The sequence below is a fragment of the Leiobunum rupestre genome, chromosome 4, assembly GCF_980474605.1.
Source record: "Leiobunum rupestre chromosome 4, qqLeiRupe1.1.hap1, whole genome shotgun sequence".
Classification (NCBI taxonomy): Eukaryota; Metazoa; Arthropoda; class Arachnida; order Opiliones; family Sclerosomatidae; genus Leiobunum; species Leiobunum rupestre.
The window spans coordinates 53,954,852-53,978,395 of record NC_143387.1 but is presented as its reverse complement, the minus strand read 5'-3'; the positions used below and the strand labels follow the sequence as shown (position 1 = coordinate 53,978,395).

The following is a 23,544-nucleotide window of genomic DNA, read 5'->3' as shown; positions in this document are numbered from 1 at the left end:
ACAGTTTAGAATAGCCATTCACGATAACGAAAAAGTGGAAAATTCCGATAAATTCGCCTACTTTAAGTCGTACTTGACGGGGAATGCTCTGAGCTCCATATCCGGTCTGGCGCTTAACGGAGAGAATTACCTCAAGGCGGTCACTATCTTGACCGATCGATTTGGAAGGAAAGATCTAGTCATCAATGCGCACATGACGAAGTTGCTGAACCTTCCGACCGTCAAGAGAGGAAACGACCTAATTTCGTTGCGTCAGCTATATGATACGTGCGAAATACAGATTCGGAGCTTGGAATCTTTCGGTGTCAAATCAAGTACTTTTGGAGCTCTTTTATGTCCAGTTCTTATGCAACGGCTGCCAGAAGAACTATCGCTAGAGTTCAGTAGAAAATGTGAAACGGATTCGGAGTGGAGTGTTGATCGGTTGCTTATATTTGTCCGAAAAGAACTGGAGAGCCGGGAAAGGGCAGCAGCCCTGTCAAAACCCCGAGAGGTAGACAAATTGACGACGGATAGTGTTCGAAAACCAGGACAGAAACCATCAGACGAGTTCCAATGGAAGTCTCAAAAGGGAATACTACCGTCAACCGCGACTTTAACCAGCAGCTATAGTACGAGGGTTGAAGAGACTCGATGCATTTTTTTGCAAAAGGGACGATCATCGTTATGGCGATTGTAAAGACTTAGACTTTGTTAAAAGGAAAGAGGTTTTGAAGAAGCTTGGTCGTTGTTACGCCTGTACCAGAGAGGGACACATGGCTAGGGAATGTCGAAGTAAGTGTCACCTGAAATGTAAAACCTGTTCAAGAAGGCACGAAGAAAGTCGTTTGCGAAAAAAAATATCCACATAAAAGCGACACTGGCACCAGCGTTCAAGCTACCACGGTTGGAACAGGGCGAGGGCAAGGAAACCAGATGATCTGTCACACCATATATCTTCAGACGGCGAATGTCTTAGCTATGTCGGATCAGCACTTGTCGTAAGTGACACGATGTCTGCTGGATATGGGGTCCCAGCGAACATTTATACGGGAGGATCTCTCAAGATCTCTGAATCTACCGATCCTTGGCGTCGAGAAATTTACTCTGCATTCCTTTGAGGGCGAAGCACCCAAGCAAGCCGAGAGAAGCCGAGAGAAGACGAGTGAGGCTTACGATACGGAATGTTCACGGTCCGGAGGAAATAACGACTCAGGCATTGGAAACCCCAATGACAATCACCTCAGCTTCGATACAAATTCCTAGTGAAGATATACGTAAACAGATGGAGGCGAAGGGAAAGCAGTTGGCAGATGGGGTCATTTCTGGAGCAAAGCCAGGCGAGGGGCTGTCTATTTTGATTGGTTCCGATTATTACTGGAAGATTGTCAGATTTAACATTGAACGATTATCGGACCATCTTGCTGCTGTTGAAACCATATTCGGTTGGATTATTCACGGACCCTCATCGATATCTACCTTTAATGCTGGAGTTACAGGTCCCTCAAATCTTGTCGCTATGGTCAGCCAAGAAGATGAAGGGGAAGAAATTGCGTTGTCGAAGCAGATGAAGATGATTTGGGAGTTGGGAGTCCATGGGAGTAGTCGAGCGTCAAGACGCTAGCCAAGGGGATCAAGCGGTCCTAGAGTCGTTTGAGTCAGCTGTCACGTTTAAAAACGGAAGAAACGAAGTCCGTTTGCCGTGGAAGCTTAGCCAAGATCTATTATCGGACAACTATCACGTCGCAGAAAGAAGGTTTATAAATCTCCTAAAAAAGTTCCAAACCCATTCGGAACTGTTTATGCAGTATTCAAAGGTCGTAGAAGATTATTTAACTCTTGGGATCGTAGAGAGAGTCGACGAAGATTGTAAAGCTGGTCAAGCTATATTTTACCTGCCACATCGGGAGGTAATAAGAGAAAACCGAACGTCAACAAAGCTTCGGATTGTCTTTGACGCCTCGTCTCACGACTCGTCACGAGAAAGGAAGACCGTCACTGAATGATTGTCTACACCAAGGACCTAATCTCAACTCTAATTTACTTTCGATATTGTTGCGTTTCCGCAAATATACTATTGCCTTTATGTCGGATATTGAGAAGGCATTTTTGCAAGTGGGCTTGTCGCCGGAAGAACGCAACGTAACCAGGTTCCTTTGGGTGGAGGGCGATTTGGAGCAGCCGTTGAGATTCCAAACTTTGAGAATGACCAGGGTGTTGTTTGGAGTTACGTCAAGTCCGTTCTTGCTGGCTGCAACTATCAGACACCATTTATCGAAATTCAAGGACGAATATTCCCAACTCGTTCGACTGATTAGTGATATCTTATACGTGGACGACTTAATAGCTGGGAGTCATGTAGTCGAGGATGCCAAAGAATCGTGCCGAGGGGTTAAGCATATATTTGATACGGCTAAGATGCCCTTACGTAAATGGAAAACGAACTGTATGGAGCTACGAGAATTTTGGAAGTCTGAGAGGTTCGAGGTGACGGGAACTCATTCCGACGAGTCATCGGAGTCAACTTTGCTGAAGGTCGTCGGAGTGGTATGGGCAACGGATTTGGACGAACTACGAATTGACATTACGTCACTGCAGCAATTCATTTCTACAACTTTTGGGAAAACTAAACGATACTTTCTACAAGCGGCCTCTCGAATATTTGACCCGGTTGGGTTTTTATCGCCGTTTACCGTAAGAATGAAATGTCTACTACAAGAGCTGTGGGCAAATGGTGTTAAATGGGATGAAGAGGTTTCAAATGAATTGTTATCAATGTGGAAAAGCTGGTGTCAAGAGCTCGGTAGAATGAATGAAATATCAATACCAAGATGCTATTTCAAAGGTCCGAGAGAGGAAAGGTCGTCCATGGAGCTGCATTGCTTTTGTGATGCAAGTGAGAAGGCGTATGGAGCCGTGGTGTATATCCGAACTGTTTACCAAGATAATTCGGTAGACACTAACTTCATAGCTTCAAAGAACAGGGTTGCCCCCTTAAAGAGGCTTACTCTACCTCGCCTGGAGTTAATGGCCGCCCTAGTTGGTGCACGTCTTATGGAGGTCATCGTACGAGACTTTCAAGAAGAGAAATTCCATGTCCACTATTGGACGGATTCTATGGACGCCTATTATTGGATCCGAAGTACAGCTAGGACTTGGAAACCTTTTGTTGCGAATAGGGTGGCTGAAATTCAGTCGCTAACGGATCCAGAGAAATGGCATCACGTGACGGGAAAAGCGAATCCGGCGGATTTACTAACGAGAGGTGTCACTATATCCTGTTTAGTCAGTAGTAACCAATGGTGGAAGGGACCACAATTTTTACTTGAACCTATAGACAAGTGGACTAACTGGCCCCCAAAGGTGGACCTTAAAGAGCTACCGAAAACAACCGAAGAAGAACTACGTAAAAAACTTGTACAGCAAACCGTATGTGCTGTTCAAGTTTCCATACAACCGGTCTTGGACATAACCAAGTATAGCCATCTAAGGCAAGCATTGAGAGTTACGGCTTGGATACAAAGATATGTTCACAACTCGAAAAACAAGAACGCTAGAATAGAAGACGAACTTACCCCGGAAGAATTAGATAAGGCTCAGATTTACTGGGTTAAGATTGCGCAGAAGAACGCATTTCAGGGAGAACTACATAATTTGGAAAATAAAGAGCCTATTGAGTCCGACTCCAAGTTAAAAAGTCTCGGGTGGGAGGAAGACTTCAGAAAGCAACCCTTAGCTACGCAATGCTACATTCCGCTCATCAGGCCAAAGTGGTAGGAGGGGACAAGGCTTCACCGTCGCTAAAACCCGGTGATGTCGTGCTAATTGGAGAGGATAAACTGCCGCGACATCTTTGGAAGCTCGGTAAAATAGAAGAAGTATATGCAGGAAGGGACGAGAAAGTTAGATCCTGTCTGGTCCGTACATCAACTTCAGCTCTGAAGAGACCCGTACAACGTCTATGTAACTTAAAACTTGACGAGGTGTAAAGGTAGTTAGTAAAACTCCCTTTGGGTGGGAGTATGTTGTGGAATGTTCTTAATTTGCTAAACTGGTTCTTGGTACTAAATTTGATATTTCATATTATGTTGTTTTTAAACCTTAATAATTTGAACTTTTGTTACTCAATTAGGCCTTTTTGTTAGATAAGCGATTGAAATCCTGTTTTTTTGTAGATGAAATCGAGGTTAGCTTAAACTAAATATTATTCGGCAGATCAGTACGTTTTAAGATTCGATAGAAGATCTTACGCCGCTCGAACTAAGTTATAGTTATGTTTTTGGAATTTTAACTCATGTTTTAAATAAAGTTCTTATGTTTATTCTCGGCTTGTTCATGTCTCTACTATAGTAAAATATTCTTCACTACTTATTTCGAAATATTTCATGGTGCCGAAACCCGGGAGTGGAGGACAGGACAGGTACCTATCATGATAAATCGGCTTTAGACGAGTGAATCTGGCATATGCACAGGCGGAATAGCGAATCGACGTGCTCAATCATGACCGCTATCGAGAGGTTGGTTTCCAAACGTGAACGTATACGAAGGAAGGCAAAGTCTTTTATGAACCAGGTGGACGAAGAATTGGCATCTGACAACGAGGTGGTCGATGTTCAAAAGTGGGTAGAGATCATTGAGCAACTAAAAGCGAAGCAGTCTTCGTTGTCCCAGCTGAATGCCGAGATTGAGACGCAACTCACAGACCAAGAAAGTTACCAGGCGGAAATCGACGAGAACGAACAATGGACTGAAGACATAATCGGGTATATTTCCAAATTGACTTCGTTTCTGAAGAATGAAAATCGAACGGCTCCAGCCAACAGAGCGTCAGCAGCTTCGCAGAACACAACAACGGACACTCGGGTCAATGTAAAGTTACCAAGGTTAACAATCGACAAGTATCATGGAGACCCGAGCGGTTGGCAGGACTTTTGGGCACAGTTTAGAATAGCCATTCACGATAACGAAAAAGTGGAAAATTCCGATAAATTCGCCTACTTTAAGTCGTACTTGACGGGGAATGCTCTGAGCTCCATATCCGGTCTGGCGCTTAACGGAGAGAATTACCTCAAGGCGGTCACTATCTTGACCGATCGATTTGGAAGGAAAGATCTAGTCATCAATGCGCACATGACGAAGTTGCTGAACCTTCCGACCGTCAAGAGAGGAAACGACCTAATTTCGTTGCGTCAGCTATATGATACGTGCGAAATACAGATTCGGAGCTTGGAATCTTTCGGTGTCAAATCAAGTACTTTTGGAGCTCTTTTATGTCCAGTTCTTATGCAACGGCTGCCAGAAGAACTATCGCTAGAGTTCAGTAGAAAATGTGAAACGGATTCGGAGTGGAGTGTTGATCGGTTGCTTATATTTGTCCGAAAAGAACTGGAGAGCCGGGAAAGGGCAGCAGCCCTGTCAAAACCCCGAGAGGTAGACAAATTGACGACGGATAGTGTTCGAAAACCAGGACAGAAACCATCAGACGAGTTCCAATGGAAGTCTCAAAAGGGAATACTACCGTCAACCGCGACTTTAACCAGCAGCTATAGTACGAGGGTTGAAGAGACTCGATGCATTTTTTTGCAAAAGGGACGATCATCGTTATGGCGATTGTAAAGACTTAGACTTTGTTAAAAGGAAAGAGGTTTTGAAGAAGCTTGGTCGTTGTTACGCCTGTACCAGAGAGGGACACATGGCTAGGGAATGTCGAAGTAAGTGTCACCTGAAATGTAAAACCTGTTCAAGAAGGCACGAAGAAAGTCGTTTGCGAAAAAAAATATCCACATAAAAGCGACACTGGCACCAGCGTTCAAGCTACCACGGTTGGAACAGGGCGAGGGCAAGGAAACCAGATGATCTGTCACACCATATATCTTCAGACGGCGAATGTCTTAGCTATGTCGGATCAGCACTTGTCGTAAGTGACACGATGTCTGCTGGATATGGGGTCCCAGCGAACATTTATACGGGAGGATCTCTCAAGATCTCTGAATCTACCGATCCTTGGCGTCGAGAAATTTACTCTGCATTCCTTTGAGGGCGAAGCACCCAAGCAAGCCGAGAGAAGCCGAGAGAAGACGAGTGAGGCTTACGATACGGAATGTTCACGGTCCGGAGGAAATAACGACTCAGGCATTGGAAACCCCAATGACAATCACCTCAGCTTCGATACAAATTCCTAGTGAAGATATACGTAAACAGATGGAGGCGAAGGGAAAGCAGTTGGCAGATGGGGTCATTTCTGGAGCAAAGCCAGGCGAGGGGCTGTCTATTTTGATTGGTTCCGATTATTACTGGAAGATTGTCAGATTTAACATTGAACGATTATCGGACCATCTTGCTGCTGTTGAAACCATATTCGGTTGGATTATTCACGGACCCTCATCGATATCTACCTTTAATGCTGGAGTTACAGGTCCCTCAAATCTTGTCGCTATGGTCAGCCAAGAAGATGAAGGGGAAGAAATTGCGTTGTCGAAGCAGATGAAGATGATTTGGGAGTTGGGAGTCCATGGGAGTAGTCGAGCGTCAAGACGCTAGCCAAGGGGATCAAGCGGTCCTAGAGTCGTTTGAGTCAGCTGTCACGTTTAAAAACGGAAGAAACGAAGTCCGTTTGCCGTGGAAGCTTAGCCAAGATCTATTATCGGACAACTATCACGTCGCAGAAAGAAGGTTTATAAATCTCCTAAAAAAGTTCCAAACCCATTCGGAACTGTTTATGCAGTATTCAAAGGTCGTAGAAGATTATTTAACTCTTGGGATCGTAGAGAGAGTCGACGAAGATTGTAAAGCTGGTCAAGCTATATTTTACCTGCCACATCGGGAGGTAATAAGAGAAAACCGAACGTCAACAAAGCTTCGGATTGTCTTTGACGCCTCGTCTCACGACTCGTCACGAGAAAGGAAGACCGTCACTGAATGATTGTCTACACCAAGGACCTAATCTCAACTCTAATTTACTTTCGATATTGTTGCGTTTCCGCAAATATACTATTGCCTTTATGTCGGATATTGAGAAGGCATTTTTGCAAGTGGGCTTGTCGCCGGAAGAACGCAACGTAACCAGGTTCCTTTGGGTGGAGGGCGATTTGGAGCAGCCGTTGAGATTCCAAACTTTGAGAATGACCAGGGTGTTGTTTGGAGTTACGTCAAGTCCGTTCTTGCTGGCTGCAACTATCAGACACCATTTATCGAAATTCAAGGACGAATATTCCCAACTCGTTCGACTGATTAGTGATATCTTATACGTGGACGACTTAATAGCTGGGAGTCATGTAGTCGAGGATGCCAAAGAATCGTGCCGAGGGGTTAAGCATATATTTGATACGGCTAAGATGCCCTTACGTAAATGGAAAACGAACTGTATGGAGCTACGAGAATTTTGGAAGTCTGAGAGGTTCGAGGTGACGGGAACTCATTCCGACGAGTCATCGGAGTCAACTTTGCTGAAGGTCGTCGGAGTGGTATGGGCAACGGATTTGGACGAACTACGAATTGACATTACGTCACTGCAGCAATTCATTTCTACAACTTTTGGGAAAACTAAACGATACTTTCTACAAGCGGCCTCTCGAATATTTGACCCGGTTGGGTTTTTATCGCCGTTTACCGTAAGAATGAAATGTCTACTACAAGAGCTGTGGGCAAATGGTGTTAAATGGGATGAAGAGGTTTCAAATGAATTGTTATCAATGTGGAAAAGCTGGTGTCAAGAGCTCGGTAGAATGAATGAAATATCAATACCAAGATGCTATTTCAAAGGTCCGAGAGAGGAAAGGTCGTCCATGGAGCTGCATTGCTTTTGTGATGCAAGTGAGAAGGCGTATGGAGCCGTGGTGTATATCCGAACTGTTTACCAAGATAATTCGGTAGACACTAACTTCATAGCTTCAAAGAACAGGGTTGCCCCCTTAAAGAGGCTTACTCTACCTCGCCTGGAGTTAATGGCCGCCCTAGTTGGTGCACGTCTTATGGAGGTCATCGTACGAGACTTTCAAGAAGAGAAATTCCATGTCCACTATTGGACGGATTCTATGGACGCCTATTATTGGATCCGAAGTACAGCTAGGACTTGGAAACCTTTTGTTGCGAATAGGGTGGCTGAAATTCAGTCGCTAACGGATCCAGAGAAATGGCATCACGTGACGGGAAAAGCGAATCCGGCGGATTTACTAACGAGAGGTGTCACTATATCCTGTTTAGTCAGTAGTAACCAATGGTGGAAGGGACCACAATTTTTACTTGAACCTATAGACAAGTGGACTAACTGGCCCCCAAAGGTGGACCTTAAAGAGCTACCGAAAACAACCGAAGAAGAACTACGTAAAAAACTTGTACAGCAAACCGTATGTGCTGTTCAAGTTTCCATACAACCGGTCTTGGACATAACCAAGTATAGCCATCTAAGGCAAGCATTGAGAGTTACGGCTTGGATACAAAGATATGTTCACAACTCGAAAAACAAGAACGCTAGAATAGAAGACGAACTTACCCCGGAAGAATTAGATAAGGCTCAGATTTACTGGGTTAAGATTGCGCAGAAGAACGCATTTCAGGGAGAACTACATAATTTGGAAAATAAAGAGCCTATTGAGTCCGACTCCAAGTTAAAAAGTCTCGGGTGGGAGGAAGACTTCAGAAAGCAACCCTTAGCTACGCAATGCTACATTCCGCTCATCAGGCCAAAGTGGTAGGAGGGGACAAGGCTTCACCGTCGCTAAAACCCGGTGATGTCGTGCTAATTGGAGAGGATAAACTGCCGCGACATCTTTGGAAGCTCGGTAAAATAGAAGAAGTATATGCAGGAAGGGACGAGAAAGTTAGATCCTGTCTGGTCCGTACATCAACTTCAGCTCTGAAGAGACCCGTACAACGTCTATGTAACTTAAAACTTGACGAGGTGTAAAGGTAGTTAGTAAAACTCCCTTTGGGTGGGAGTATGTTGTGGAATGTTCTTAATTTGCTAAACTGGTTCTTGGTACTAAATTTGATATTTCATATTATGTTGTTTTTAAACCTTAATAATTTGAACTTTTGTTACTCAATTAGGCCTTTTTGTTAGATAAGCGATTGAAATCCTGTTTTTTTGTAGATGAAATCGAGGTTAGCTTAAACTAAATATTATTCGGCAGATCAGTACGTTTTAAGATTCGATAGAAGATCTTACGCCGCTCGAACTAAGTTATAGTTATGTTTTTGGAATTTTAACTCATGTTTTAAATAAAGTTCTTATGTTTATTCTCGGCTTGTTCATGTCTCTACTATAGTAAAATATTCTTCACTACTTATTTCGAAATATTTCATGGTGCCGAAACCCGGGAGTGGAGGACAGGACAGGTACCTATCATGATAAATCGGCTTTAGACGAGTGAATCTGGCATATGCACAGGCGGAATAGCGAATCGACGTGCTCAATCATGACCGCTATCGAGAGGTTGGTTTCCAAACGTGAACGTATACGAAGGAAGGCAAAGTCTTTTATGAACCAGGTGGACGAAGAATTGGCATCTGACAACGAGGTGGTCGATGTTCAAAAGTGGGTAGAGATCATTGAGCAACTAAAAGCGAAGCAGTCTTCGTTGTCCCAGCTGAATGCCGAGATTGAGACGCAACTCACAGACCAAGAAAGTTACCAGGCGGAAATCGACGAGAACGAACAATGGACTGAAGACATAATCGGGTATATTTCCAAATTGACTTCGTTTCTGAAGAATGAAAATCGAACGGCTCCAGCCAACAGAGCGTCAGCAGCTTCGCAGAACACAACAACGGACACTCGGGTCAATGTAAAGTTACCAAGGTTAACAATCGACAAGTATCATGGAGACCCGAGCGGTTGGCAGGACTTTTGGGCACAGTTTAGAATAGCCATTCACGATAACGAAAAAGTGGAAAATTCCGATAAATTCGCCTACTTTAAGTCGTACTTGACGGGGAATGCTCTGAGCTCCATATCCGGTCTGGCGCTTAACGGAGAGAATTACCTCAAGGCGGTCACTATCTTGACCGATCGATTTGGAAGGAAAGATCTAGTCATCAATGCGCACATGACGAAGTTGCTGAACCTTCCGACCGTCAAGAGAGGAAACGACCTAATTTCGTTGCGTCAGCTATATGATACGTGCGAAATACAGATTCGGAGCTTGGAATCTTTCGGTGTCAAATCAAGTACTTTTGGAGCTCTTTTATGTCCAGTTCTTATGCAACGGCTGCCAAATTGACTTCGTTTCTGAAGAATGAAAATCGAACGGCTCCAGCCAACAGAGCGTCAGCAGCTTCGCAGGACACAACAACGGACACTCGGGTCAATGTAAAGTTACCAAGGTTAACAATCGACAAGTATCATGGAGACCCGAGCGGTTGGCAGGACTTTTGGGCACAGTTTAGAAAAGCCATTCACGATAACGAAAAAGTGGAAAATTCTCGGCTTGTTCATGTCTCCACTATAGTAAAATATTCTTCACTACTTATTTCGAAATATTTCATCCCTAGTCAATACGTCGTTTTAGAGTTTCCATCCCCATTCTAAAGGGTTTAATTTAATTCCCAGACAATACTGGACTTGTAAATAAACTCATAACTGTGGTATTTTAGAGGATTGATTGTTGGTGGCAAGGATTCGGGATTTACTTCTTTTTTTGGTTTTACAACCTTTTCGAAACCGTAGATCATGAATGTCTTCGTTCACTTGACCACGATATATAGAGCTCTAGCATACATTTTTCACCGGCTAATTTTATACTATTTTGGTTTATGTTTTGCGCGTGGAAACCTTAAGCTTCATCTCGGAATCCCTTACTTGTTGTGAGTAATTTTAAATCATAAAATCTAGAAGTTGTATCACATCCGAGAAAAGAGTGTACAAACAATACATTAACTTTTCCCTGCAAACTTTTGACATTGAAGACTATTTTTTTCGGCTTGACTTTTTGGTTCGCTTCTGAAGTATACGTTTTTGTTTTCTTCACTGATGTGTTCAAGAACCGATAGGTTCTGTAACGTGACGCAGTGACTTCTGAAAAGCAGCCATGACTATGTCGTAATCGGCGTCTGCGATTGAGTTGTTCACCGTACACCCGGCTTTACGAAGGTATTTCGATAAGTGAGAGATGAAAAAATAATTATTTAGAAATCATTCCTTCGAAATTACTACATGTACTTTCATTTTTAAATCGAACGAAAATGGAATACCTGGAGCTCTTATTTTTCGTTGTTCGTGAACGTGATCTTTCGTTGTTGGTCTAGAGTCGTAACCGTCAAAAACCACAATACACGAGTTGTACTTTTTTTTTCAAATAGGCAACGTACAATAATATTATCCAAATACGTGTATCCTCTAGGCTCTAGCCCACGGTAATTCTTGAAGTAAACTTTCCCCGTCTGGTACGTATCTTGTGTTTTCATCGGTTTCCACTTGATCCCGTTTCTCTATCTCCGATAATGAATCTGCTATAGTGCGCTTTTAACAGCTGATCGCGTATACCCCGAATCGTCAAATAAAGAAGCCGGATCATAATATAGTTCGTACTTAAATATTACCTTTTCAATTGCATATGCCTTAAATGTAGACTGCCGTTTTGGAAAAATTTAGCGCACACAATTAAGCAATTTTGATATTCGTACTATAACGGGGCAAAAACTCACCAATCTTAGATTTCTTTGATGAATAAATATTGTATTTCCTAACCAATTAAAGTTTTCGTAAAGAAAATCGATTTGTTTTCTCATTAAAAATAGATAAAATTGATTATCTGAATATAACACGAGTGTGGGGTAAGTTTTAGGCTTGCCCAACTTGTTAACAGCTCAGCGAAACGACATGGAACGTAAAACATAAATTTTAGAGAATGACAACAGCTTTCTAAATATGTAATGAATTACCATATTTGTGTCATATAATATAAGCTACGAGCGTTTAAGTACATTTCGCGCCAAAAGGGGGCGAAAAAAAGGGGAATGAAATGAGGTAAAGGTGTAAACTTTTTTTAATGAAATCAGCGCATTTTTTTCATTTAGAATAAAAAAATAAAAAATTATCTTGCAATTTGTTCGAGGTAAAACCTTATCTCGACTGTACTAAATGGAACCTTAGACATTCCAAGTGTATTAGACACACAGACATGGATTAAATAACCTTACAGGGATAGTTCTCTGGGGTACAATATTTGCTCCAGACGTACCCTGGTGGTCAGGTTATTTAATCCATGGTCTGTGTGTATATATAGGTAGTCTCGAGTTTAACATTAAAACCTCATCCTTCCCCCACCGTAACGCTATGGAAAAATTAACCCGTTTTCCACCAAATGCTATGGGACTTTTTAATTGGCTTCCCGCTTAGAGGCTTGCGCCGCCGTTAATTTTGAACGCGCCGGTCGCGCCGCCGCCGATTGTTCGAAAATCGGCGCACGCCGCCGCCGATACAAAGATCAGCGCGCCGCCGTTTCTTTTTTTTCTTTATACATTTTTTTGGTATATTAAGCTTGGTTTTCATTTACGCGAAAATAACGACATTTGAACACGACGTCGAACGTCAAATTTTGGTTTGCGGATTTCGGTCGACGCAGAGTAATAACATTTTCACCTAGCGTCAATAGATTCCAGCATTGCTATCTTGGCTATAGAGAGAGTCACTAATATAACCAAGGCTTATCCACATTTTATTTCCCTTTAAATCTAAATATTGCTTGGTTTATCGATATGTTTCCCCCCCCCCTTTTTTTTCCTTCTTCCCCGGTTGACCCTAGTTTTCCGTTAGTTCCTAACTCCGCCGCCAGAGCACACATTTCACAATCGCCCGAAGCAAATATTCGGAAACGGGGCATCCCTGTGTGAAGTACATTAATTAGTCCATGGAAGGACTAGTACGAGTCGGTATTTGCCCTTGCCCTTCTGAGCGCGTGTTTTTTAAACTGTCGCTACAAAAAATAGCTCTAAAATTTATACAAACGCCGGCGTACGCCGCCGCCACCGGTCATTTTGGCCACGCCGAAGACGCCGCCGCCGTAGGCGTAAACGCCGGCGTAAGAAGCCGCCGCCGGTATATTTTTGGTCAAACGCCGCCGCCGACCCATATCAGATCGGCGCAGGCCTCTATTCCCGCTATGGAAAAATCAACTATTTTTTGCGCATTTTTAACTTAAGAATGGTTTATTCGATTGTTTTAATTTTTTTAAAGGAATCTTCGTTTGAGAGTAGGTTGTGTGCTTTTGTATATTTTATTAAATAAATTGCCAAATAAGTCTTTAAAAATTAATTTACAAACGTTCTTGTAAAAATTGATACCACCAGATGTCGATACAACTGTAACAGCTCTATTGATTATGTCTCTACTCTATCATAAAAGAAATTGCGTATCGCCACGATGCACTAGCTCGTGTTTTACCTAAGCCTTGGCTTACACTTCGATTATTAAAATTTTTGTACTGTTTGTTATCCGTGCGTGGTCGAATGGTTAAATGTGAGATATCTGCGCTAAATGCGGTTGAGGGGTAAACGAGTACGAATCTAATCAAGAGAATTAATATTTTTATATTTAAGATTTTAATTTGATAATACATATTAATTTATATCCTGTTTACTTAATCTATACAAGACGGAATCATATTATTTTAATTATTATTATTATTATTATTCAGTGACGTAGACAAGGGGGTTTTTGAGGTCCAGACTCCCTGTCCTTGGGCCTAGCTTTGACTGTACTACATTTTCACCCCCTTCTCGACCCCCTCTTAACATTCACATACTTAGACCCGAGGGGCTGATCACTCCGCGTAATCGGTGTACAGAGCCGTACCTTTGACTGTACTAATGGGATTACGCGTAACCTTTGAAGTCCCTGCCTTTGGCAGTGCTAATCTAAGCGTAATCCGGTGTACAAAATTTAAAGAAGTGGTTAGCCCCTCGCTTAGACCTCCCCCCCCCCCCCCTTTGTCGAATTTCTGGCTACACAGTGTTGGGTAAAATACTTTAATTTCGGCATTTCAAAAAATACTGAATACTCAAACGATAAAGTATTTTTAATAATAAAATACTAAATACTCCTACGGTAAATGATTTGACGTATAATACTAAATACCCACAGCATAAAGTATTTAAAATAAATAAAATACTTTATTTTAGTATTTTAAAATACTAAAATACTCAAAATGCTGTGATTTCTTGAAAAGCGGTAAAAATGAAAGACTGTTGGAAAGATTGAAAATATTCCACTTTTATGCGCGATCTAAAAGGCAGATTGTCTCGTAACTTCGTAAGTCTCGAGTCGTCGCTACTCCAACGCCACCACGTACGATAAGCGGAATTTTCAAGAGTTTGTGCGTAAGTATGAATTAGGCGTATTTCCTCAGCTTGATGGTGTTGTATCATGGACACTGTATCTCTAACCAGAGATTCAGTGTCCATGGTTGTATCAAGGATTCTATATTTTAAAATATAGAATCCTTGGTTGTATGGAGACTATTTGATGGATAAAGTATTTTTGCTAAAAAAAATCAGTATTTTGTTCAAAATACAAAAATGTATTTAAAATATAATACTAAATACATTTCTTTAAAGTATTTGAAATAAAATACAAAATACTGAAAAAGTATTTAAAATACTACCCAACACTTACTATGTAAGTTAATGTTTAATTTAATCTTCCTTTCGCACTAGAAACAAGACGTTTCTAAGGAATATTCCTATTCAACCGAATCCCATTTGAAATAATTTTTCTAGCAACAATTTCAATTTATAGCTATGGTATGATTTTTCTTAAATATCTGAATTTATGAGTTTCAAGGATATAACAGAGTACGTGACGAATTTAATATTTTTCAGACTATAGTACACTTAACTTTAGAAAATAGGAACTTGTTGGTCATCCATCACACGGGACCGTTTGAAAAGTTATTAATTGGGTTGTTTTGGCGGTATTTTCAAAAATTTAATATTGTTTGTATGCAAGTACAGAATGTAAATTTTTGGGGGCGAAATACAAATTATTGGCTGTTACTGAACATCACAATTAATATTGTACCACGGGTTACATGCTGTCACACGGAGTAGTATAAGATAGGTTAGGTTAGGTTTGGTTAGGTGAGGTGACAGGGGGTTCCCGAAAATAGACTGCTTTTGTTATCCACCCAAAGCCCCTGTTTTTATCCCTCCTACGAAATTTTTTGATATTAGTACATACTGAACTAATAAAACAGCTCTTCGTCAGTTTTACTTCGCCCAATTTTATTGTTTTGGTAACACATAAAGTATGAAATCCGGCCAATTTGGCGGGTTTTTGATCGCACGGGAAGCGATTGAATGGGATTCGGTTGAATGGGCCAGGAGGGTATCTAATGCAGTTAAATGCATATTTATTGACTTTTTTAACTGGTAAAAATCAGAGGTACCAATGCCCCATGGATTAATCCATGAATGCCCTCCTTGCCCCACCCGAATGACATCCAGGGCCGTGCTTAGAGGTCTCGCGGCCCCGGGCAAAATGCATGGGCGAAACTGACATTGTGAGTGTAGCGGCCCTCCGGTATATACATCCCCATGGGAAAATTTTAGCGGCCCTGGGCGACCGTCCGGCTCGCCACCCCCTAAGCACGGCCCTGATGACATCCCTGTACATATGATACATTCCCTAAATTAGTAGTACTTAGTTACGGTATAGCGAAATCTTTTATGGCGTTAAAAACCTACACTCAATAATTTGCCACTTGGTTTTTTTAAATATTTAGATTTAAATATTTTTGAAAATGATAGCTTTGAAAATAACACTGGTGGTAAGATAAATAATCTTGATAGTCATACCAGGAATGACCCCAGTAGTTTAAATTCTGATTATAATAATAATGGGAATTTTGAACGGCTAGTTGTTCGCAATTCTAGTGGTAATACAATGAACCAGGGCCGCTAATTTGTTCAGCAACAAATTTAACAAATGAGAAGAAAACATACATAAAAAATTAACCTTCTATACCTTAAAAAAAGAAACTGACTTTAGAAAATCAATTATCCATTGAGTGTGGTCAGTGTCCTCTTATTGTAAATGCTGATGAAGGGAATGGTGAAAAACTAAAAGAGAACAATCATTCTTGGAAGTGTGGCGCTATTTGTTATATTAGGCTTATGTCTGAAGAAAGAATTGTAGAAATTTTCAAGACAATAGGTAATTCCAAAAAGGATGTTTGGCTGGAAATATTTAGCACTATTGACAAGTGTGCTGGTTCTCACCCCGTTAGAATGGGTCACCCACTCTACTGCCTTGATTCTAAGAAAAGTACGAGTTATTTGAAGAAAGTGGAATGAGAATTTGGGAAAAAAATCTGGATTTAATGTGCTTTCCGGACTTATTTGTAACTGGTAATTAAGGAAAATACTCTGAAAGACCATTTGCCAAGCTGTCTGAATCAGATTTTCGTCCTCAAAGAATTTTAAACAAGGATAGAAGGTTCTCTAAAAATGAACATTACCTCTTTCATCTTCTTTGTGACAGTGAAATCAAAGGTTTGTCGAATAGTATCGAGCATTTGTCTCGTATGAGTGCAAATAAAAATCTTCCGGTTAGTTCGTTAGTTAATCAAATGGAAAGCAATGATAAAGAGTTGGAAGTTGGTTTGACAGCTTACATGCAAAATGTGCGAGGCACTCAAGAATATTGGTATATGCGATGCGGTGAAGTGAAAACAATGTGTTTTTATTATGGTCCACCTACGTGGTTTATAACTCTAAATCCAGCCGAATACGATTGGATTGAGCTACATGATCATTTGCGATCTTTTTACCCATCAAGGGAAAAAGGTTCTAAAATTCCAGTTGGTGAACTTTGCAGTAATGACCCAGTTGTCGAAACACGACATTTTCATGATAGGTTACAAGCTGTTTGGCAAAAACTCATTATGAGTAAAGAAAACCCAGTTTTGGGGGAAGTTTATAACGCATTGCCGTTTCAAGTTTCCCAGAGAAGTTACTAGTATAGGTAAACTGAATGAAATTGACACCACTATAAGACATCATGTCTCCGGAAAATCGTCGAAAAAGCTCTATTCGCTGGCTAGAACAAAGGTTGAAATACAAATTAATGACTTTAACCCTGTATTACTTTTGGCTTTCAAAAACTACGAGATGCTCCAAATGGTAATTTTAATGTATTATGTTCAAAAATAATAATTTTACCCTTACATTTTAGGTTCCTTACACAATTTTTGCGGATTTTGAATAATTGCAATCAAAGATATTTACATGTTTGCCAGACGCATCGTTATCCTCAACCACGAGATTATCTTTGCACATCACGTGTGGGTTCTCGTACGTGATTATCGGACCAACAGGTTAGGTTAATCAAGTGTACATAAAAAGGCATTATCTAAAGATTTTATTATAGGTGAACTGGTAAAACACGAAACATATCGGGGAAACGATGGTGCGTTGAATTTTTGGAAAATGCTTATGGACCACTCCTCGATCATATCCGATAAGTTGAAGGAAAATATCCCGATGAAACTCACGGATGATGAAGAAAGATCGTACCAGTCAGCCACACACTGCTACGTTTGCGAGGAAGTATTTTCAAAAGCTTCCATCAAAGCCCGCGACCATGATCATTACACGGGGGTTTATAGAGGATGCGCGTGTCAAAGCTGTAATCTGAAGTTGAAAGCTCCGAAATTTATCCCCGTTTTCCTTCACAACTTAAGCAGGTAATATAAAATATTATTTATAATTTAAACCAATTTTTCAAGTTGAAAATCTTACAGATACGATGCGCATCTTATTATGCAACAAATCTCCCAAATTAAAAATAAAAATATCGATTGCATCGCTACCAACAGCGAAACGTACATTTCGTTTACGCTTGGCAAGCTGCGTTTTGTTGACAGTATCCGATTCTTGCCTGCCTCCCTTGAAACGTTGGTTGCAAATCTGGCAAAGGGTGGTTCCCAAACATTTTCCGCGATCAACTCTGTGTTTAGTCCCGAAGAAGTTAAACTTCTCCTTCGCAAAGGGGTTTATCCATATTCATATTTGGATTCTGAAGATCGTTTCAAAGAAACACAACTGCCACCTATCGACTGTTTTTACAATGATTTAACCGATGAATCTCTGAGTGAAGCCGACTATGAACATGCTCAAAACGTCTGGAAAACGTTCAACATAGAAAATTTGGGTATGAATTAATTAATTATTGCTAGTTTAAATGAATTAACGATTTTATATCTTTAAAGGAGGGTACCACGATCTATATGTATTGTCTGATACACTCCTTCTAGCGGACGTTTTCCAAAACTTCCGTCAGATGTGTATGAACTCATACCGTCTAGATCCCGCCCATTCCTACACCGGTCCAGGATTTGCGTGGCAGGCGGCCCTTTTTATGACAAAAGTACGCTTAGACCTCTTTATAGACGAGGACATGCATTTGTTCATAGAAAAAGGGATCCGAGGAGGGGTTTCAATGATAAGCTACCGCTTCGCACAAGCCAACAACAAGTATCTAGATACATTTGATCCGTCCAAGCTTGAAAAATACATTTGTTATCTCGGGATGAATAATCAAAATTTTAATAATTCATTTAATTATACAAAAAAATAATAAAAAATTATTTAAAAAAAAATTTTATTAAAAAAAATTATAAAAATTTAATTATAATAATTTTAATTAACAGATGCAAATAACTTGTATGGAACCGTAATGTGTGACGCCATGCACATGAAGGGTTTCAAATGGGTTGAGCAGTCTCCAGACAGTGAACGTGAAATTCTAAATTGCCCTGACAATGCACCGGAAGGTTTTATTGTCGAAGTGGATCTAGAATATCCAAGCGTGTTACACGACGAGCATAAATTGTTACCCGCTAGCACCCGAATCAATGTCCATTAAACCCGAGTTATTATCCGAATCCGACTATTCCAAAACCCAGATGACGAAATTGAAAATTCCAATCAAAGAAAGCCTACCGAAACTAGTCCCCAACCTTTTCAATAAAAAACTATACGTAGTTCATTATCGAAACCTGAAATACTACGTAGAAAAGGGACTCAAAATATCAAAAATTCACCGAATTTTGAAATTTGAGCAGGGGGCTTGGTTAAAGACATACATCGACTTCAACACGGAGAAAAGGAAGATGGCGGCTAATGACTTTGAAAAGGATCTATTTAAATTAATGAACAACGCAGTCTTCGGTAAGTAATTAAATTGAAAAAAATTAAAAATTAAAATTAAAAATATTTTTTTTTTTGGGTTATCCTAAGGTAAAACCATGGAAAACTTACGTTTACGTAAGGATTTCAAGCTAGTCACGTCAGCTGAAAAGGCGGTTAAGAAAGCAAGCTCCCCGGCGTTTGAAAAATTCACTATTTTTCAAAATGATCTCGTGGGAATTCATTCGGCCAAGAAAAAGCATATTCTAAACCGACCTATTTAAACGGGGTTCACCATTTTGGATCTATCTAAACTCCTGATGTACAGATTCCTTTATGATATCATGAAGAAACAGTATAGGGAAAAGGCCAAACTACTTTTTACCGATACTGGTAAGTACACAAATCTTCTAAAGCCATTTCAAAGTCTCAGTTTAATATTTAATTCTATGCTTACAGATAGTCTCACGTATCAAATCCAAACACCGGATTTGTACGAAGATTTCGCCCAACAGACGAGATGGACGGCACACCAATTGAAGAATTTTGCGGACTTCGACCCAAAATGTACAGCATCCTGTCCGCCAAAGGCGAGAAAAAGACGTGCAAGGGTGTCTGCAAACGCGTGGTGCAAAAGCGCGTCCGGCACGCGGAATATCGCGACTGTCTCCTAAACAGTAAATTAACTATCGCGGAGATGAAGCGCATAGTTAGTAATAAACATATTGTGTCAACTGTGTGCCAGAATAAATTTTGTCTAAACCCCTGCGATGACAAACGTTTTATCCTAGACGATGGTATCGCAACTTTAGCCCATGGGCATTATAAAACTAAATAAAATATTTTTATAACAAATTTATTGAGTATTTCTTATACATGAATTCAGATATCATACGATCGTTTACATTTTTGTTTTCAGAAAATCTTTCCAATATACTAAACAATTTTATTCCCCGACACAAGTTAATAGAAAAATAAACGCAATAACCACCGCAAGTCTTACTAGAATTTCCTTGTAATTGAACAGAATTATACGTCACAGTTATGCTGTTTCGCTCTATAAAATAGTTAAATTTAAACAAATCAGGGCTGTTCCCGAAACTCTCGAAGAATGTACAATTGAGCGATCTTGAGAGATATATCAAACACCAATGTTCTCCTACCCCATTGGACGTATCAGTGTTCACGATGTAAAGTGAAGGATACGTTTTCACATTCTTGGGAAGTTTATCGGCAGGGAAGACTCCTCTGAATAAATATTTGGTATACGGTTCATTCTTGAGTATGATTTCAAGTTGTTGCGAGTCAAATTTCGCAGCTTTGTCTTTATAGAATAGAGACGCGGTTAAGAAACTTTCCTTGGCTGGCCCACCATATGTCAAGAGCGTTTGAATCATGCTCTTGTAAGGGTACTGTTGAGGGCATGACGTTACTGATCTGTCACCCAATGATACGTGAACTTCGCCAAAGAGACTATGTAAAAACTGATTTTCTGGACCAACTTTGTCCGCAGGAGTTGTGGTTTTAGATACAGCGTAAAGTATTTTTCAAATCAATGTACGTCTCCGAGTTTCCAGCGATACTAAAGATAATTGCTTGGTTTTCATTTATGTTTGGTGTTGGATTATATTCAACCCATTGACTTCCTATTATGCCAGTTTGAGTATAAGGTACGTGAAATAAATCAAGTTCCGAGCTAATGCTGTTCTGCGAACTGGGGTGGGCTAACGACATTGTTCAATGATTACGAGAATATATCAGACTGAAGTAGAGAACGTCTTTTCTTCTTCCTGGTTCGAACTGAACTGATGATGGGAGACGTTTTTCGATTCCTTTTTCGTCCATTTCCTTTAAGTTTACTCACTGCTTCGGCGTCTCTTCTTAAGGTTTCTTTCCCCGCCTCTTTCCCCCGAGATTTTAACGCGTCTTTAATAGACACGCCACTCGAGACGTCGGAAGCAATTTTTGCTCCGGTATTTTGAGTAAAGGCATGGCCGACCGAAATGCCGAGGCTAATATATTTCCAAGACCATATCCTCTTTGCAAGGCTTCTCCACGGTATACCGGAATTGATCCGTGTCCAATTTGATTTAAGTAATAGTTATTATAATCGTTTACAGAAACGTGATCTAGATTCCGTGGAGACATGATTCTCCTTTGATTCGCTAACCACAAATAAACAGAAGAAAGATTTGCACCTGATTTTATAGATAAGCCCATGTTCTTCGGGGTCTAAAATGAAGAGTGACGTGAACTTTTCCTCGTTCGAAATGTACAGGATGACCCATTTCACTCATAATATTAATTTCAATGGTTTGAAAATTGTTATGCACAATAGGCATATAATGCGGTCGTGAAAACTTTTTCTCAACAGTGTCTCCGTCTTTTCCTTGAATACTTATAATACGTAATAAGGGAACATCTGAATCTCCAACCGATCGACTTTGTATAATGTCCGAGTATATGAACAGAGAATGTAACCCAGCGTCCATATCACAGCTAAAAGGCGTCGTCATGGAAGTCACTAGAGTTACATCTTGGCCTGGAGTTCTCGTGAATCCTAATATGATGGCGATTTCATGTGGTGTGTAAACTTGGTTCAATTCATAAAGTTCAACAATTACACGACGGTTTGGTTTGTTGTAATATAACTTGACTCTAGAGCCCGTCGTCATCAGTAGTCATGATTTCCAGTAAATCTTCAACTCCGTAATATCCTGGTGGTATTACTATATTAACGAAATCCATTACGTCGTTGAAATTTTCTATGTCAGTGTGTTTTCTCAGTGTCTTAGGTGTTTTAGTCTTTGATTCTTCTAAGGAATCCGGTAGAGACATAGTTTTCCAAATTCGAACTATACACTCTTCTTGAACGTTATTCCAAGTTCTTGGGTAACTTATTTCAGCAAGTCCAACTTCGTAAGCTCCCTCGAGCCGTATACATTCTGGTAAATACGTTCTAAACTTGCTTATAGTATTATTTTTGAAATAGCGCATAGAAGAGTCGGACGGTAACGTGATATAGAAACTCATAATGTAGCGATTTCTTGCCCCCAAGAGTCAAAATCTGGACCGTAACCACGCCAACGTACTAGTAGTTCTTTAGTTCCGTCTGGTTTTGTTCTTTTCCTTAGAACTTTTTCGATTTTAAATAAGCAGTTTTCGAGGTCTTTCCCGATTTTCTGTATTTCCTGCTTGTAGAACACACCCGAAATGAGCTCAGTTTTCAAATCCTCCAGTTTATATACCGGAGGGTCTCTTGGAATGCACTGCGCTACTTTGAATATTTCCTCGGTATAATTGGCTTTGTAACCCTTTTCGAACGTGGTTTTATTCTTGCTTATACGAACCAAGTCGCCTATTTCAAAAGGGGGTGAAACGGGAAGGGAAAAATTAACCTTCCCGTATAAATTTTGCCACACTTGTTTCGAATTTTCATTCTTCACTTCAACGGGTTTGCATTTAATTGATTTGTGGTAGTTGTTATTATAAGCTTCCAATAATTCCGGTAATACGTCGATATATTTGTACGTATCTTTCTCCGTAAAATATCGGTACATTCGAGACTTCAATGTTCGATTGAATCGTTCTATAATATATACTAGATTTTGCTTCGGAGTGCGTTGCGAAAAACTTGATTCCCCTACGTTTTAATTCCCGTTGTACCTCCTTGCAAAGGAATTCGTTCCCGTGGTCTGATTGTACAATCTTTGGTTTTCGACCTGATTCCAAGATTGATTTAAAAGCCTTAAGTATGGTCGTTCCTTTCTTATCCTTGGTAGCTACAGCGAAAGCGTATTTGCTAAATACGTCTATACAACATAATAGGTATCGATATCCATTATTGTGGTTTTTGATATCTTGCAGGTCTGCCAGGTCGAGTTGCCATTGTTTGTCTATTCCATATACGATTGTCTTGTTTCTTCTGAATTTATGTTTTATCGGCTTGTGTAAAGTATACGTATCCTGACGTTTTAGGAATTCCTGAACGTCATTTATGGAAACTTTAAGACCTCTCTCTCGGGCAGCCCGATAAAGATCGTGTATTCCACCATAACTTCCGGGATCCTTTACACTAAAGTATATTTCTTCAAGCCTATCCATTCATCGTACAGTTCAGTTTCCGTTCGTGATACCAGTACGTGAACTCAAATAGCTCAAAAACGATAATAATAAATAATAACAAAAACGCCGTTATAACTTTAGGTGATTTTAAATAAGAAACAAATAAAGAGCCTATCAATCCAGACGGAGTAGGATCGTTGCCTCCTTCCATGTTGAATTCGAAAACGTAAGTGAAAGAATTGAAACTTGATATATGGTTATATACTTTATTTCAAATTTATCCAACTCAATAATCCATTGCCATACATTGATTCGGGACTTGGGGGAAAATAGTCTAAATTATCGTACACCTTCTCTGGTGAATCGTTAGAAATT

At 40.3% G+C, this 23,544-nt stretch overlaps 4 protein-coding genes across 4 annotated transcripts; 3 read left to right on the top strand and 1 right to left on the bottom strand.

Moving 5' to 3' along the window:
- Positions 1 to 2,064: 2,064 nt before the first annotated feature.
- LOC149948296 (uncharacterized) lies at positions 2,065 to 3,756 on the top strand. Its single transcript, XM_090171056.1, has one exon. The coding sequence runs from the start codon at positions 2,065 to 2,067 to the stop codon at positions 3,754 to 3,756; it is 1,692 nt and encodes a 563-aa protein (XP_090027182.1).
- Positions 3,757 to 6,980: 3,224 nt separating this feature from the next.
- On the top strand, positions 6,981 to 8,672 carry LOC149948295 (uncharacterized). The gene has a single exon (XM_090171055.1). It carries the CDS (start codon positions 6,981 to 6,983, stop codon positions 8,670 to 8,672), a length of 1,692 nt encoding a protein of 563 aa, XP_090027181.1.
- Positions 8,673 to 17,158: 8,486 nt separating this feature from the next.
- On the top strand, positions 17,159 to 19,877 carry LOC149948294 (uncharacterized). Its single transcript, XM_090172469.1, has 7 exons — positions 17,159 to 17,291; positions 17,345 to 17,660; positions 17,718 to 18,127; positions 18,186 to 18,343; positions 18,627 to 19,146; positions 19,216 to 19,497; positions 19,564 to 19,877. Exons 2-5 carry the CDS (start codon positions 17,404 to 17,406, stop codon positions 18,651 to 18,653), a joined length of 852 nt encoding a protein of 283 aa, XP_090028595.1. The 5' UTR covers positions 17,159 to 17,291; positions 17,345 to 17,403; the 3' UTR covers positions 18,654 to 19,146; positions 19,216 to 19,497; positions 19,564 to 19,877.
- Positions 19,878 to 22,133: 2,256 nt separating this feature from the next.
- Positions 22,134 to 22,664, bottom strand: LOC149948293 (uncharacterized). Its single transcript, XM_090171054.1, has one exon. The coding sequence runs from the start codon at positions 22,662 to 22,664 to the stop codon at positions 22,134 to 22,136; it is 531 nt and encodes a 176-aa protein (XP_090027180.1).
- Positions 22,665 to 23,544: the final 880 nt, after the last annotated feature.